This window comes from Mizuhopecten yessoensis, unplaced genomic scaffold, assembly GCF_002113885.1.
Source record: "Mizuhopecten yessoensis strain PY_sf001 unplaced genomic scaffold, ASM211388v2 scaffold11023, whole genome shotgun sequence".
NCBI classification, from domain to species: domain Eukaryota; kingdom Metazoa; phylum Mollusca; class Bivalvia; order Pectinida; family Pectinidae; genus Mizuhopecten; species Mizuhopecten yessoensis.
In genome coordinates, this window is record NW_018408840.1 from 368,236 (window position 1) to 387,723 (window position 19,488).

Sequence of the window (19,488 nt, forward strand, 5' to 3'; positions counted from 1 at the left end):
CTTGTCCATATGCACATTTACACATAACATGGCGTTTTTATTCTCACAATATTTTCCCGTAAATTTGTATTGATACGTTTATGAAGGACTATTTTCTTACGCGGATCACTTTTGTATGGACACTATTTCCGGTTTCGGACGTCATCTGGCTCGAACAGACGTTCTTTTATGAGAAAATACGTTCCAAAGTGCTGGGGAACGGGAAAATCCATTCTCAAGTTCTTCTTAAGTTGTTCTCAAGTCGTAAACAAGTAGTTCTCAACTTCTTCTCATACTGATAACCAATGATAATGAATGCATCATCGGTACCACCGGTAGGTGGTATAAAGTAGTATATATGATAAATTATGATATCTCTGGTCGTATCAAACCTCTACCCATATCAGCCTCCCTTGGGATAATGATATAATAAACCAGCTATAATACCTCAAGTCGCATCAATCCTTCTTCCATATCAGCCATGGGGAGAGAGACATTTGATAAACCAATTATGATATCTCAGGTCGTATCAAACCTCTACCCATATCAGCCCTCAGGATAAAGTCATATGATAAACCAGTTGTAATACATCAGGTCATATCAACCATCCATCCATATTAGCCCACGCGCTATGGTAATTTGATTAACCGATTATAATACCTCAGGTCGTAACAAACCTCTACCAATATCAGCCCTCAGGATATAGTCATATGCTAAAACAATTATAACATCCAGGTCGTAGGAGCGCTCCATCCATATCAGCCCATGGGATAAAGTCATATGATAAACCAGTTGTAAGACATCAGGTCGTATCAGCCAGCCATCCATATCAGTCCACGGGATAAAGTTATATGATAAACCAGTTGTAAGACATCAGTTCGTATCAGCCAGCCATCCATATCAGCCCTCGGGAAAAAGTCATATGTTCAACCAATTTTAAAATATCAGGTCGTATCAAACTTCTTATCAGCTCTCAAAATTCAACTGTAAATATTTATATCAACACCCTTGGGAAATGGTCATATGATAACCTGTAACATGTTCGTGTAAGCTTATGAACTTGATGCAACTGTGTTTTAGTGATTAGTAACTTACACCAAACTCAATGTCATGTTTAGACCGTAATTATCACAATTCGATATCGTACAGTGTTACGTATTGTACAAGTATATATAAGAGAGGTATCGGTATCGGAATCCAAAGGGCGTTTAGACGAAAGGATCCGGTCTCTACCTCAACAACAGAAAGTAAACCTGTAATACAGTACCACAGTATCCAGTCTGAGAGATCTGAACTCAAAGGACGATAAAACAACAGTTGGACATCGCTTGTTAAGGACGAAGAGATCGTTTGCTACAACTGATTGCTGCTCGTCCTTTGTTGTTTTTGCAGGATGAATATATACAACAATACACCACCAAACAATATCTTTCTAGGGATATACAGCGAGTGTTTAGAGAACTCCAGTAAGTTTTGTGAACTTTACGAAGAAAACTCTATCAACCAACCCAATACATGTACCTATCTTAAGGAAAAAGCCCCGGAAGAGTTCAAAGACGATAACAATTTTGTTTGCCAAGTTCTACTGACAAGTTTGTTTCTGTCTCGATATTGCATTGCGAAGCACAATGCTACAATACAGAGCTCAAAAGCCGACTGTATGAAATCATTTGCGTTGCCATTTGGGTTATGCAATCACCATGTAGCGCTTGGTGATCATTTCCTAACCAAAAAGCACCTACTTTGTTTCTATTTCTTTGCTAACTAGACTGACTCGACGCATGCTCACAAAATGACGTCTTCGGAATTGTTTTGGTTCACGATGGAAAACACATGTAAAAAGACTACCGCTTCAAGGTTTGACATATGTAATGGCCACGTTTATCTACAGGAAAACGTTTTTAACATGACAAAACTTTTACAACATGAAATCGAGTGGTTTAACACCAAATATCTGCATCCATTCTTAACAATATCTGTTGTAATTATCAATATACTTTTTGTTTTGTCCATCGTTAAAATTGATATCATACGGCCTACTAAATTTATAATGTACGCTTTAAGCTTTGTTGAAATTTTAGGATCTATAGCGTTCCTGCCAGCAGTTGTCTACTATATTATCTTAGGGAATTATGTTTCATTCGTTCCGTACACAGTCTGTATCCTGATCATGATGGTGAAATTTGTATTTGTTCCAATAATGCACGGAATGTTTCTTTGGCTTGTCGCTGGATTAGATGTTCAGAGGTTATTTGTGGTTTCATACCCATTCTTAGCATCACAGTCACAACATAAACATTCTATTGCACGCCCAATTGCTTTGGTGATTTCTACAGGTTTCGTTTTATTTGCTGTGTATATTCCTACGATTCAGTATTTATTAAATATCCCATCTATTGTGGTACCTTTGAAATCTGATATATCTGTGAGTTTGACAACAAGTCTGCTTCCAAGATTTTCCATAGGATCGCATGATGGTATTACCGCTGGTGTAGGGGTGATTCTACAGAAAGTTGGAGCTCAGTTACTTCCAACATCGATATTGTTGTTCGTCTGTATCCGCCTTCGTATTGTGATAATAAAACAAAAAGCCTTACAGGCACGTTTGTCTGAATTATCACAACATCAAAGAAACCCGATCGATAAAGTCAACACTGTGACATTAATTATAACTGCGTTTGTCCTCTTGTCAGAAATTCCTAATAACATTCTGGCTGTGATTTCCTGTCTTAACTATACCGGTGTTTCTTATATAGACACACGTACATATCTATTTCATACCTTGTCGGTCGTATCGAATGTCTTTGCCTCGATAAGCTACCTTGCCAATTTCTTTGCTTGTTGTTTTGGTGGGAAAGCATACAGAGACTCTTTAAAGTCCGTTTTGAAATGTTCAAAGACTGACAAATAGAAATACAGGATGTATTACCGATCTGTTTTTGAACACTTCAATATCGTTAGCCTTATTTATAAGAAGAGTTAAAAGAGTAAACCGTTAATTCAAATCATTATTTACCATTCCAACTATATGTTACATGGTTGTTTTTCTCGTTATGTTTTTTTCATGCTTATATGGCAGTCGCCAGGTACTGATCGCAGGTCGGTGTTTTTCTCTGGGCACTCCGGTTTTCCTCAACCCGGCACTTAAATGTCCTAGGTTTTAATAGGGCGAAAAGTGCAAACAACCTAAGCCCTTTGGGCTTATTTTGTATGTAAACTAAGAGAAATCGGTATGTGAGTTTACATAATTCGTTCAATTATTGTTGTATTACGTTTTATTGTTCTCTCAATTAGTTCAAGTTGTCTGCTATACTAGTGCCCTTTGTTGTATATACTTGGTCTTCGGTTTTGTTGTTAGTCCTGATACCTAGAAAATCCCTGTACAAAATATAATAGGAAGGTTAATACGGCGGGTGAAGCCTTATTTTGAAGACTGTGTAAGAATAATAATAATTTTCTTCTATCAACTTATAATTATTATTAAGATTATGTTTGAGTCATATGTTAGTTATTTCCTCACTTTTAGTATTACCTAAATAAATGACTTTAAGATATGAAACTTATTTTTACTACATTTGTTTCATATTTATATTATATACACAAAACAAATAAAGAACAGATACAAATTTACAGTAAACTATTTCCTACTAAAATGTGTCGTGAAAAATCCTTCCCATCGGTATGATTGAGGCGCAAGTTCCAACAGTTAACAGAAACAAGCGTTTTATTTTTAACTTTTGTACCAGAGCAGAAAGCAGCCAGAGTTAAGAACAGTACTTGGAGCTATAAAGGCTGAAAAGAGGAATACATGGACACTACACTGTATTTAATGATTAGGTATTCCCTACCTCCGTGTGATTTGCTGCTATACCAGGTCCAGAAATAAAGGGAGCAAATATTGGTATCTAGTGCACTTTACAGTACACACGTTGCGCACAAGGTAGTGTGGACGACAGAACGTTGTAGTACACTCCATTGTATGTGTAAACTCGGGTGTATTACGTCAGTCCGTCCGTCAGTGCGTGCTGTAACAGTCTGAAGCCCCTTTAACCGTAGATTAGTATTCAATATCGTGTTTAATATGTATTTGGTATATTGGACAAATATGATGATTTAATGAATGTACACCGTTGAGCAGTCTGTTAAATGTAATAAACAAAATGAAATCGATATGAAATTGTAAATATATATATATATATAAAATCGAAACAAAAAAAATGTAAGAAAAAAGACATTCATCTATAAACGTTAAAATAACAACCTACAGTTAATTTTTATGCTTGAAGCAAATACGTAAGGAATGTAAAGTATGCTTGTTTATTGGGATATTATTTATTGTGCATTATGTAGGGTATTTTCATGGATTTGTTTTTAACAAAAGACTGTAAGACATAAAGTTAAGAAATTACTGTGAAATTAGATATTTTTGTGGAGTCCAAATTTCGTGGTTTCCCAACAAAACATCATTTTGAGGATAAATTAATTCATAGATTACAATTTTCCATTGAAATGAAGATTTCAGCCAAACTTGACATTTTTTAATCTGGACCAATAAATTCATGGATGAAGATCAACGATAAAATAAGCGAATTGCAATTCAATTATTTCGTTATGATAAATTTTCACAACTCAAGTGTTTGTAAAATAAAATGTATATTATATAAATAAATATCTATATTTTAATCATGTTGTTTTGGTGATTTGTTCTTTTTATCGACATTATTGAACATGACCTGCAGCCAAGTACTTCTGTACAATTGGCGAAAAACTTCACAGAGTATAGGTATTTTCACGGGCGAACAGATATAAAAGGAAAAGACCTAGGTATAAGTTATAACCGAAACCTGATAAGGTGCTGTGAGGCTGGAATATGGTTTAACAGATAATCTAAGATGACCAACCCTATCATACTATTCCTAATTTTAGAGTAGGATGATAAGCTTATAGGTCACGGATAAGGAATGCAAAACGTTCCTAATCTTCAGTTCATTGTAAAGAATAATGTTAATTGTTTAATGGTTATCCACTCTAAGTACACTTCATTCGGACTTTCAGTGCACTCCGTTAGTACTCCGGTTAAATTTTGTGGTGCACCAGGAGTGTTCTCCAAAGTTTACCTACAGTCTTGTTAAAAACCAATCTACCTGGAGTCGAACTTAAGACTTTTTATGTACAGTAGCTTACAAGTATAGTACTGTCAACAACTGTTGTTCTGCCTAAATTAAGAATTGGTATGTACAGTAGCTTACAAGTACAGTACTGTCAATAACTGTTGTTATGCCTAAATTAAGAATGTGTATGTTCAATAAATGTTGTTCTGCCTAAATTAAGAATTTGTATGTACAGTAGCTTACAAGTATAGTACTGTCAACAACTGTTGTTCTGCCTAAATTAAGAATTGGTATGTACGGTAGCTTACAAGTACAGTACTGTCAATAACCGTTGTTCTGCCTAAATTAAGAATTGGTATGTACAGTTGTTTCCAGGTATAGAAAGTTCAATAATTGTTGTTCTGCCTATATTAAGAATGTGTATGTACAGTAGCTTACAAGTATAGTACTGTCAATAACTGTTGTTCTGCCTAAATTAAGAATGTGTATGTTCAATAATTGTTGTTCTGCCTAAATTAAGAATGTGTATGTACAGTAGCTTACAAGTATAGTACTGTCAATAACTGTTGTTCTGCCTAAATTAAGAATTTGTATGTAAAGTAGCTTAAAAGTACAGTATTGTCAATAACTGTTGTTCTGCCTAAATTAAGAATGTGTATGTACAGTAGTTTACAAGTATAGTACTGTCAATAACCGTTGTTCTGCCTAAATTAAGAATTGGTATGTACAGTAGCTTAAAAGTACAGTACTGTCAATAACTGTTGTTCTGCCTAAATTAAGAATGTGTATGTACAGTAGCTTACAAGTATAGTACTGTCAATAACCGTTGTTCTGCCTAAATTAAGAATTGGTATGTACAGTAGCTTAAAAGTACAGTACTGTCAATAACTGTTGTTCTGCCTAAATTAAGAATGTGTATGTACAGTAGCTTACAAGTATAGTACTGTCAATAACTGTTGTTCTGCCTAAATTAAGAATGGGTATGTACAGTAGCTTACAAGTATAGTACTGTCAATAACCGTTGTTCTGCCTAAATTAAGAATTGGTATGTACAGTAGCTTACAAGTATAGTACTGTCAATAACCGTTGTTCTGCCTAAATTAAGAATTGGTATGTACAGTAGCTTAAAAGTACAGTACTGTCAATAACTGTTGTTCTGCCTAAATTAAGAATGTGTATGTACAGTAGCTTACAAGTATAGTACTGTCAATAACCGTTGTTCTGCCTAAATTAAGAATTGGTATGTACAGTAGCTTAAAAGTACAGTACTGTCAATAACTGTTGTTCTGCCTAAATTAAGAATGTGTATGTACAGTAGCTTACAAGTATAGTACTGTCAATAACCGTTGTTCTGCCTAAATTAAGAATTGGTATGTACAGTAGCTTAAAAGTACAGTACTGTCAATAACTGTTGTTCTGCCTAAATTAAGAATGTGTATGTACAGTAGCTTACAAGTATAGTACTGTCAATAACCGTTGTTCTGCCTAAATTAAGAATTGGTATGTACAGTAGCTTAAAAGTACAGTACTGTCAATAACTGTTGTTCTGCCTAAATTAAGAATGTGTATGTACAGTAGCTTACAAGTATAGTACTGTCAATAACCGTTGTTCTGCCTAAATTAAGAATTTGTATGTACAGTAGCTTAAAAGTACAGTACTGTCAATAACTGTTGTTCTGCCTAAATTAAGAATGTGTATGTACAGTAGCTTACAAGTATAGTACTGTCAATAACCGTTGTTCTGCCTAAATTAAGAATTGGTATGTACAGTAGCTTAAAAGTACAGTACTGTCAATAACTGTTGTTCTGCCTAAATTAAGAATGTGTATGTACAGTAGCTTACAAGTATAGTACTGTCAATAACCGTTGTTCTGCCTAAATTAAGAATTGGTATGTACAGTAGCTTAAAAGTACAGTACTGTCAATAACTGTTGTTCTGCCTAAATTAAGAATGTGTATGTACAGTAGCTTACAAGTATAGTACTGTCAATAACCGTTGTTCTGCCTAAATTAAGAATTGGTATGTACAGTAGCTTAAAAGTACAGTACTGTCAATAACTGTTGTTCTGCCTAAATTAAGAATGTGTATGTACAGTAGCTTACAAGTATAGTACTGTCAATAACCGTTGTTCTGCCTAAATTAAGAATTGGTATGTACAGTAGTTTACAAGTATAGTACTGTCAATAACCGTTGTTCTGCCTAAATTAACAATGTGTATGTACAGTGGTTTACAAGTATAGTACTGTCAATAACTGTTATTCTGCCTAAATTAAGAACTTGTATGTGCAGTAGTTTACAAGTATAGTACTCTCAATAACTGTTGTTCTGCCATATTAAGAATTGATATGTACAGTAGCTTACAAGTACACTACTGTCAATAACTGTTGTTCTGCCATATTAAGAATTGATATGTACAGTAGCTTACAAGTACACTACTGTCAATAACTGTTGTTCTGCCATATTAAGAATTGATATGTACAGTAGCTTACAAGTATACTACTGTCAATAACTGTTGTTCTGCCATATTAAGAATTGATATGTACAGTAGCTTACAAGTATAGTACTGTCAATAACTGTTGTTCTGCCATATTAAGAATTGATATGTACAGTAGCTTACAAGTATACTACTGTCAATAACTGTTGTTCTGCCATATTAAGAATTGATATGTACAGTAGCTTACAAGTATAGTACTGTCAATAACTGTTGTTCTGCCATATTAAGAATTAATATGTACAGTAGCTTACAAGTATAGTACTGTCAATAACTGTTGTTCTGCCATATTAAGAATTGATATGTACAGTAGCTTACAAGTACAGTACTGTCAATAACTGTTGTTCTGCTTTAATTAGTGAAACATGTTTTATGCCTTTTTTAGGAAGACATTAACAAACAAAAATAGCTATCAATGTAGGATTTGATGACGTCAATGCATCATTTTAGTGTTTTCATGAAATGACAGTGAATTGTAGTGGAATTCATTAAATAATAGTGATTAATCTATTCTTAAATCCTTTCTAAAGAATTTAGTACAGGGTACATTAACACACAAAAAAAGTTAAAATTTGACCTATTAACGATGATATTTCAACCAAAATAAAATGGCAATGTTATAAATACTTACCAGCCTTAAGCACTACATACACATGTTTTGAAACTTTAGTTTTTCCTTAACCGAAAAGAATCTGATAAAGTATTAAGTCATATATATAACATTTCGTTATAATGAAATTGAAATGTATTGGTAAGTCCTTGAATATCATTGTTGTTTTCAGTTAATACAATTATTCATTGCCGCTCCCATCATGTGTTGAAATTCAGATAAACAGATAAAATATTCCCACGCAACACATTAATAAAATATGTTACCTGTAATTGAGAGAGATCAGGTTATCTCAGTCAAGGGCTAAGATTCTGTAACATAACCCATGCCGAGGCGTAAGCCGAGGTTGGGATGTTACAGAATCTTAGCCCGAGACTGAGATAACCCGATAATGCTCAGTTATAGGTAAATGATTTTTTTCTCGCACCTTTTAGTTTGAAAAAAAAGTATTCAACTTTGCTAAATTATCCCGTCTTGGGCCTTAAATAATAATGACCTCTACACTATTTAAGCTGCTTTTGAATGCTTTCGCGTCAAAATGTCGTCCGTCCTTACAAAGAAACATGCGTATTTCACAGTGTAGATAATATTTTATCTACAACATCAGATATCTAACAACTTCAAAACAATAAATATCACGACATAACGGAATATTTATAATGCATATTGTCAATTTCAAGCCGATGAATACATCGCAGTGTTGTCACGTAAAGTTACCAGACAGATCGGACGAAATAGACAAATCTAGCATGGGATATGACGTGGGTTATCGCTGTCTGAGGTGCGAGGAAACTATTTCTTAGTTTGTTGAAAGTTTACCACGTACTTTTCCACTCTTAAACATTAACATTCAGACCAGGAAATAGACTTTCGATATATAGATAGCGGCAACAAAAGCATCCGTTCTATGGAACATCATGGTGACTTGTTGATATATGTGTAACATAGAAGATTTTCATTAATCCAAGCGAAGTTAAGTGAAAAGGTTTCTTTCTATGAACGAACATTTAATGACTGGTTAGAAAACAATTACGTGTCTCAATACCCGCTACAGAATCTTTTTATTTAATAAGTGTAAAGAAATGGTTATGGAATTGGACATGATTGGACTAACAATGTCATGTATACAAAGGAAGTAAGTCACAAGATGTCTGAGACATTCTACACGATTCTATATTTGTGAATTATTTTTACAATCTTGCAGAAACCTTAAATGTATTGAACCTCTAAACATGCCATTCATATACTTGTTAGAACGCTGTACCGATATGTACGTAGGCACGGTAGTCTAGTGGTAGAACGCCGGGCTCGTCACCGATGGGTTGCGGGTTCGATTCACGTCACCGCACTGTGTTATATTTTTGAACAAGATACCCACTCCGCTTGTTCCAGTCTACTCAACTGTAAATGACTATGTGGTTGGTAACATATATATCTCTGTCGTACAGCAGTGTTGTCCTTCTGGGACACATCAGACCACTGTTGAAATAGAAAATCAATTTCTCACTTTGTATAACGAAATTGAATACATGTAATAAGAGTAATTATTTGATGCACCGTACACACATATTGACGTGACGAATAAGAAGGGTATTATACTGATGATACATCCAAGCATACGCGTCTGATAAATATATAATCTGAAATATTATCCTTGACAGTTTCATAAGCATCATGTATCAGTATTTATAGGGGAAAATGTTTAATGTGTTTTAAGAGATATTGATGATACTATAAACAAGTTGTAATGTAATACCCATCAAATGTCACGAACTACGCTAAACCTGGATTATTGTTGTATGTGGTAATATTAATAGCGATTTACATGACAGTTTCCACTGACATCACCACAGGTATAAGCTGGGTCCATTTGATACGTATACGTACACGGACACTATGGAAGAGATCCATATGAAGGAAAAGCTGTGTTGATAGTTAAACACGAATTTCATTTTTATCATATATACCTAGTAAACTTATGTTTATATATAGGTCATAATTCCTTTATCAATAGTGATACATAGACAACCATGTATTTTTGGATATTTTCTAGTTTAATAAAACAAATATATGTTTCAGTTATAGGTGTATGTGTTCCGCTGATCTCTTAACTCTGGTGTTAATCTTCTTTGCGAATGCTATTCAACGAAATTTTCGTGAGAAATTCAATTCGCTAAAAATGACAAACATTTATATATACCATGAATGTTCCAAAAACATCTACTTTTTTTCCAAATCTAAATATCTAAAACAATAAAAATACAACGTACACGCAGAACAGTAAAATAACTATAAAAATAATGGATTCATTTTTTCTAGAGTTTCTTTTTTCCCTGTGTGGTTTTGTGAATATAGATACAAATGTATGCTTGTATTTCATTTAAATCAAGTTTCTTGGTCAGATTCTGGATTAATTAAGAAAATATAGAAAATCCTCCGTGGGTAAACGTCATATGTTTGGCACGTGCAATCGAACATCAAAACAAGGTAGACAGACATTCAACGAAATCAAAATTTAAAAGAATGAAAAAACAAAACATAACTCAAACTAAAGTATATAAGAAGTGATTAATTCTTCAGTCACCTTGGACCAGAGTCACGTGAAGTGACCGCTTATCGTTCCGTAGGACCGTAGTAGTTTCCTTCACTGCCTTTTGTTTTTCCGTGTCCACGGTTCATGGTGTTTTTTCTTGTCGAATTCTGACTTTACTTTTCGTTGAAGTTGTTGATTTCTTTTTGTATTGTACTTGAAACGTTGGGGTTCGTTGGGGTTCTATAAGTTTTTGAAACCCATATAAATAAAACTCGTACAGTCAAAGCAAACATACCACAATGACGATAAAAAACTAAATTACGAATACACAACTTGTAAGTGGAAGAAACTCATATTTTCATATTTGTTATAAATAAACATCACAAATGCACATTTCAGATTTTTCGTTCAATAAGATTATTTCTTGCACCTTTTAGAATCCTCTTGTATCCATAGATCACAGGACATTTACGCGACTGCATAGTCTGTACCTGTGTTTCTCATATTTTCAGTAATGATATATGTTACATTGTAAATAAAAAACAAACACTTTGCATACGATGAGTTAGTATCCTTAAAATATGGACTTATTACAAATAAATACATTTCATTAACTTTGGCTTGATGAACGAACACAAATATAAACATACATTTACCAGAAATTTAAACAGTGTCACACTCACATCGTGTTGATATACATATGCAAGACAACACACTTGTGTTTTTCCTAACGAATCAGAAAGCACGAGTGTATTGCGCGGACGAATATATTCATGAGTGCGCGGAGCATGTGCAATACAGAACGTTGTATTTCATAGCCTAAAAATTGCTTGTTTTACTATAACAAGATTCAGCTGGTATGTGATAAAACATGTGGTATACTAAATACTGTATATTCCATACGTGTTGTATTCATACAGTTAATTCAAATTGCAATTCAACGTACAACAATAACGTGTAAATTCAAACTTACCTCCTTCATCTTCCCAATATGCGTCATTGAAAAAACAACCCTAAGAAAAGAAAATTCACATAAAATTTTACTTTTGAATGTTTCCTAAGGGTTAAAATTATCTACACATACGAGAGATCACATGTAGAAACTCTTTTACACATTTCTCTAACATATCCGTCACGAGGAGTTATCGATCTTGTTTGATATATGCGCATATCTGTGATCAATACTAAAAAATGTAATTATTGAGACACTTTGAAAATGCTTAAAATTGTGCACTTATAACAATCAAGTTAAACCTATTCATTCAACAATGTTTGTTTCAGATATCTTAATGCATATACAAACATCTCCTTACAAATCACCGGGAATGACTTTAGATGTAACGTAGGCACATATCATTAAAGTAATATTCTATATAGCACTCTCTATATTACTATCTGTAGGCCTATACCACTCCTCATTTACTCAGTATACAACTCTTAATGTACCCTGTATATCATTCATCATCTGCTCTGTATAACACTCTTTATATCGGAGTATGTATACAACTCCATATACTCTGTATACTACTCAATTTATATACTCTGTATACCACTCTTTTTATATAATTTGAATATCACTCTTTATATACTTCTTTATACCACTCCTTATATACTGCAGGGTTCTCCCCAGGCCATTTAGCTGATACGACTCCGTATCAGCTTCAGTTTGAAATCCTCCCTGTCGTATCAGCTTAATTGACCCGTATCGCCTTAGACTATGAACCGTATCACCTTGTTATTTGTACTGAAGGTGGTCTTTTTACACAAGAAATTGACACTGATTAAATCACAAGGCTGACCCACGTCCAGCAATGACCCCACTGGTCAGTTACACGATAGGCGTTTTGCCACAGGGGGCCTGCAATTAACGGGGAGGGGGCCGGACAACAAGCCCACAGGTGTCGGGCAAGCGTGCTCACTGGAGCCTTAAGCAATTACCACCGGATCTTTTTAGTATGGTCAATAGGTGATTTATTGAGGAAACTGGTGTTGGATTAACAAAACAAACACTTATTACATCTATTATAAATCAATTTACTCACATATGATTGCATTTGACAATGCTGAAATAGCATAGTATAACATAGTATTCTGATGACGTCACAACATCCGGGCTATTCGTAGTTTCAATATACAGTCGCCATTTTCTGGGTCAAACGATTAGCTACGGTTCAACGCACGGAAAAGTAAACAAACACCTGCTTACAATGGTACACACCTGTGCCATACATGGTTGTAGAAACCGAGCTAATGGTGAAATTCAGCGTGGATTTTACACGATTCCGAGCATAAGAATTCACGAAGGGACACAAAACGAGGAGTTGAGCAAGCAAAGACGAACTACATGGCTTGCACGCATCAACAGGAAAGATTTCAGTCCAACGACGCATACCAAAGTTTGCTCAGACCACTTTGTTTCCGGTGAGTAATTTTTATATTGAGTATGCACACTGTGTCAATATCTAAATAACTTTCGCGATACCATAAATGTGATGTCAGTACATGCACATGATATGTATTCACTGGCGGATACAGAGACCTATCCGGGGGGGGGGGGGGTTACCATGTGAGGAAAACTAAATGAATATTTGGTGAAAATACACTTTTTTAAAGAAAAATTCTCATTAGTATGGTGGAGATGGGTCCTGAAGCACCAAAAGTCTCTGGATGTAGAATAAAAGGCAGTGAAGCTTACAGTTACACCATGGGTGTCTAAAATATTTTACCTGTAGGCTGTACATGTGCTTTCACCAGGTATCATATGTGACGTAACACAGTGAGGTGATTCCTACCGACATAGTAATGCTATATCTACCACAGAGCCTCAAGATGTTGTGTATTATTCATATAAACAGAGATATGGTGCAGTCATAAATAATCTTTGTTGTTCATGATCAGTTTGACATAAATTTAAATTAAGGGAATAAAAGTAATGTGTATACTGAAATGTATGTATATATATGAATACATGATTGTTAAAGTAACTATTTCGACTATTTCAATATATACATTGAAGACATTTATATATGTATTATTTTTTTATATTTTCAGGGAAACCAGGTAGTTTATATGACACAACCAACCCAGATTGGGTTCCGTCCCTCAGACTCGCTGGTGAGGACAAGGGCAACACAGATGGAACCAGTTATAGAAAAGTTGGTAGTACTCGTAGATATGAAAGAGCTCATGCAAGGAAGGCACAAAAAGAGAAAAGCATTGTTGCGGAAGCACTATTAGAGTTATCACATTTTGATGTTCGTGCTCAAGACTACTATTCTGACAATGAAGAAATAGAAGTTAAAAGAAAAAACTGTCTTTTCTATTTGTGTGGTACACTTGAAGACCAGCATCCACATGCACAGGTAAATGAAGCACAGTGCACAGCAGATGACGCAGATTTCCCAAGTACAAAGCCTATTGATGAAACTTTGTTTAAACAAGTGAGTGATGAATGTCAGAGGCTTACAACAGAAAATATAAGTCTACGGGACAAAGTGCAGGAAGCAAAGATTAGTGAAGATTTTTTCAAAGATGACAAGAAAGTGAACTATTACACTGGTCTTCCAGGTTTTCTAACATTAATGTCACTATTTGAGTTTCTGATGTCAGACATCCCAGACGGCAACAGATCTTCACTGACAAAGTTTCAGAAGTTGATTCTTGTTCTGATGAGACTTAGACTTAACCTGCCAGTGCAGGACTTGGCGTACAGATTTGATGTATCTCAAGCGACAATATCAAGGGCATTTATAAGCGTCATCCATGTCATGTTCATCAAACTGAAAGATTTCATTTACTGGCCTCAAAGGGAACAATTAAGAATGACTATGCCAATAGAATTTGGAAAAAAATATGGACTTAAAGTGGCTGTAATCATTGATTGCTTTGAGATTTTTATCGAAAGACCATCAAATTTATTGGCTCGAGCAATGACCTGGTCATCATACAAACATCACAATACTGTCAAGTACTTAATTGGAATAACACCTCAAGGGTCCATTTCCTTTCTTTCACAAGCATGGGGTGGACGTGCTAGTGACAAACACATTACAGAACATTGTGGACTTCTAAAAAATCTTGTACCAGGTGACTTCATTCTTGCTGATCGAGGATTTGATATTCAAGAAAGTGTTGGTGTCATGTGTTGCGAAGTGAAGGTGCCAAGTTTCACCAAAGGAAAGTCACAACTACCAGCATTTGAGGTTGAACAGTCTCGAAACATTGCGCATTTAAGAATACATGTGGAAAGAGTTATTGGACTTGTTAGAAACAAATACACAATATTGTCAGATACTCTGCCTATTGACTTTTTGTTGAGTGCCCAAAATGATGTGCCTGCTGTTGACAAGATTGTAACAGTGTGTTGCAGCTTGACTAACTTTTGCGAATCAGTTGTACCATTTGACTAAATTGAATTACATTGTAGTTTATTGTATGGTTTATATAATGATTATTATGTTGCAAAGCGAATGCTATTGTGTATACAATTGCATATTTATTTTTGTTTGTACTGGATTTATTACAATAGCATCATTGCAATAGTATTAACATTCATGCAATCCTGAATGGAAACAATTGTTTCTTTAATTCATTAAAAAATGAAACCTTTAAAAAAAAAAATTTTTTCTTTGCATATAGTTTGAGATCAGGATCAAAGAAAATCTGTCAAGTTTGTTTTGTTCTGGTGATGACAATTACAGGAAATCCACAAATTTTATTTGTTCTGTTGATCATGTTCTGGAAGGATGGCACATTTAAATAATTCCTCAGCCTTTGGTGTTACAGTATTCCAAAATTCCTCATCAGGCTCTATGTTTCATAATAATGATATATAACCATGATCAAATGTATGATCTTTCAATTTGTTTGTTAAGTACTGAGATGACATTCAATTTGGTCTTTTCTTTTGATCATAATCAAATGAAATCTTTCAATTTGTTTTGTGGTAGATGATATTGAGTTTATTTTCTTTTGATCATGATCAAATGAAATTTTTCAAGTCCTTTGTTAATGGGCAAGGATGATCATCATCAAATACATGTATGATCTTTCAAACTTACAATATAAAATAACGAAAGAAATGCCAATATCAAAAAACCACAGACAACTCAAAATTTACACATCAATAACATCTGTCATACTAGCTACCGACATTGAACTTTTTGAAAGATAAAACAAGGAAAAGAATTGTTGGCAAGTCATTTTATTCAAACTTTAAACCTGATAATATACAATGTAATTATCATAATTATAATAATAAATGATCATGGTCAATGTAAACATACACAGAGATCTAGATCTATATATATATATATATATATATATAAAGCAGTGATAAAGCTACATGCGAGTCCAGAGTCCTATCCTATACTCACAGAATTTTAATGGGACTCACAGAATTTACTTAAATTTAATATTGTGGGACTCATTGTTTTTAGCAATACAGTTGAAAAGGACTTGGAAAAATGAATTGTAGATTAATCACTGAAAAAGTTATAAACAGTATACTGATGAATCAAATATCAAATTTAAGTCTTAAGCATACATGTATAAATTTAAATATGATAATTATCAAGAATACACCAAAAGACATTTCTATTTCTGAAATGTCAAAGATACCCATACACTGACTAGCTAGCATTATCAATAATACTGTATGGAAATATACCTGTACAAATATTTATGCATTACATATATCTTAAAAATGCAAATATTAAAAAAATATTTAAAAGAACCTTTAAAATTTTATGCATTAGTACATAGAAATAAACTTCTTTAATTTATTTTTGCAACTATATGCATGTCCCTGAAGCTTTCATCAACACTGGTAACTTGCTAATGTTCATTTCTTAAACTGTGGAAGTTTCCGACACTGCGGACAGTACCAATTACCCTTGGCCTTAGGTGCTCTCTTAATGTTGACACAAGTGAAATGTAACCATACATATGGACAGTTTTGGTTGTCACAACCAACCACACGGTCAAACTCTGGGTCATATGGGTGTCTGTCTTTTGCTGTGTCATCACTGACTGTTGCTGACTGATTTGTTATGTTAGATGCTGTAGTATCGGTACTCTTTACACTGGACACTGCTCTACCACTAGGACTTGACCCAGAAGGTGCTTTACTGCATGCATTAACTGCTCTGGAATAACATTTTCCTACAAGTTCTGGAAGGATGGCATATTTAAAGAATTCCTCAGCCTTTGTTGTTACAGTATTCCAAAATTCCTCATCAGGCTCTATCCTTTCTATGTGGACCTCTTGCTCCGTCCATACAACAAAGTCACAATACTCTTTGTCGCACACAAAAATCTGGGTCTGCACCTGAGAATAATATGAGTGTTTCCTCTTCAAACGAACACTGCCATCTATGCTCTCTAAGCAGGATGCCTTTATATCTGTTGCTTCTGTAATGGGCATAGACCGGACACAGTATGGACATTTTACTTCAACAGTTCCTTCCCCACAACAATCACAGGACACAACAGAATCTGGTGAAGCTCCAATGTATGGGTACTTTGGATTGATGACAAGACCACTCTTACGACATGTGAAGTTCTCATGAAATAAATTCATACTTTGACAATAGGTGTCAAGAGCTGTTGTTTCATGTTGACATCCCCATCTTGTTGCATCTGTGCTGAATTTCACTTGAGATGGATAGCAAATCTGTTTTACTAGACTCGGTGATGGTTTGTCGACTGATGTGGCACACACTGACTTCATCTTTGAAGCAGTCACTCTACCAGTCCTAAAACGAAACCACTGCTTGCATCCTGTCTGAAGACGGGTGGTTGACTCTACATTGGTTGCCTGCAAGTCTGAAACTGTAATTGTGTGAAACAACTCCTTGCAGTGATCAAGTAGATCTCCTCTGTTCATATTACTGCATTCTTCTCGAAACAGGTCGGACAATATGGATGGATATTCCTCACCGAGATGTCTTGGAACATAATTAGAAGCATAGTCTGGCATGAGTGCTAATAAAACTGGTTTTGTGCCTGTGTTGTGCAATTTACTTAGGAAAGTTGACACTTCACTCTGTGACGGTGATGACACATTTGGCAAGTTTTGCCCTAACATCTGTCTTTTTGGCGTCTTTGGTGAGCACAGTTGTTCATCGAGGTTCCTTTTCAGGGTCTTTGCAGACTGGAAGTCAATGTTCTGTATGGTGTCATATCCCACCTTCTGTATCCCTCTTGGTAATAGCCAGTACGCTGGTTCCTGTGTCACAGTCTTTGAATTCCTTATCTTTACTGTAGCATCAACATAAAACAATACTGCTCCAATGTGACTACAGGCTTCCCCTAGCCCTGCCATACAGTTGCAGTGACCTGTGACAATGTTGCCATCCTTCTCACATAAAACCCATGGCTGTAAAGGAGCATCATTCATCCGTTGCGAGTGTTTGACCTAGAATAAATAAAATATTATATTTAATTACAATTTATCATGACCTTTTACGGATCGATATCACTTCCTACTATAAGTCAATATTCATATCTATTTTGACTACAACTGTATACAGTATATAGGACAAACTGTATACAGTATAGGTATAATCATGTTACTCATAATATAATTATATATAATTTATAAACAACAAATTGATCCTGTGCTACACATCTGTGTTAGGAATTGTTACAAAACAGCATTTTCAAAGTGAAGTGATGTGGATGTACATTTATTGCTTGGAATAATTAATTAACAAAATAATTATTGTAGTGCCGATATACTGTACTCAGAACTCATTTAATATAGCCTCATAGGCATTCTTCACGCCGTAGCTTTTACTGTAAAATAACTATCATATACTTATAAAGTAGAGTAAATTCTCACCCGTGCAGCAACAACAACATAATTGTTTGCTGTAAAATGCAGTAAGTCCTTCACCCATCCACAGACGAAATGGTTGTACGATTCGAGGGACTTGAAGGACTTCATCTCGCTCAGTGTGTAAGCGCTCTGTGTGTGTACAAGGTAGTTCACGATGTCGGGGTAGGTGACTTCAGGTAAGCCCTTCTCATCACTTGACCAATCTTTCTTTGGCACATCGTACGGATCAATGCTGTCTATCAACTGTAGTTTGTTAAAGTATCTTGCTCTGGAAGTAGGGTCTAATGTCTCAATATACTTCAATTTTGATGCTCGCGGCGGTTTCGACGCCATCTTCTCACCTTTGACCTGGTAACCTTGTTTGACACACAAAATGGCGGCGGGTCATGATCAATGGGTAACCCGGATGCGTGACGTCATCGAATACTATGTATTCAGTTAGTGATGGTCGCCATCTTGGATTGTATAAAGTACAGACCGGAAAGCGGAATGAAAATCTGGATTTGTTGTTTTTAAGGAAGAAGGGCTCAAATAAAAATGCTGTTTGAATATTTAATCACATTTACTGACAGCAGTATTTCATGCAGTTTTGGAGGAAATAAAAACACTGTACACTTTATTAAAACATTTTCTCTTTCAATAATAAGAACTATGATATAAACTTTTTCATGTAAGTGTTTCCCCCTATAGCACTAACAGCTTTTAAATATTTCTTCCATAAATTATTATTAATGGGGATAAAGTAAGGGATACAAATGTAAAGATAAGAGAAAAATGTCATATCTATTATTCAATGTACAAAACTCATACACCTTTCTATAAATTATATTTTTGCTAGAATATTTAAAAACAAACAATAATAAAAATAACTATTTAAACATAATATTACCCCTACCCCCCCCCCCCCCCCTTTTTTTTAAGAA

The 19,488-nt window shown here is 34.8% G+C and overlaps 2 protein-coding genes across 2 annotated transcripts; one reads left to right on the forward strand and one right to left on the reverse strand.

Annotated features, from left to right (window-relative positions):
* The first annotated feature begins 12,878 nt into the window (after positions 1-12,878).
* Positions 12,879-15,134, forward strand: LOC110464702. The gene is made up of 2 exons (XM_021520053.1): positions 12,879-13,146; positions 13,777-15,134. Exons 1-2 carry the CDS (start codon positions 12,933-12,935, stop codon positions 15,132-15,134), a joined length of 1,572 nt encoding a protein of 523 aa, XP_021375728.1. The 5' UTR covers positions 12,879-12,932.
* A 1,433-nt stretch (positions 15,135-16,567) lies between these two features.
* LOC110464703 lies at positions 16,568-18,898 on the reverse strand. The gene is made up of 2 exons (XM_021520054.1): positions 18,569-18,898; positions 16,568-18,142 (listed from the first exon to the last, which is right to left on the reverse strand). The coding sequence occupies exons 1-2, from the start codon at positions 18,896-18,898 to the stop codon at positions 16,568-16,570; spliced, it is 1,905 nt and encodes a 634-aa protein (XP_021375729.1).
* Positions 18,899-19,488: the final 590 nt, after the last annotated feature.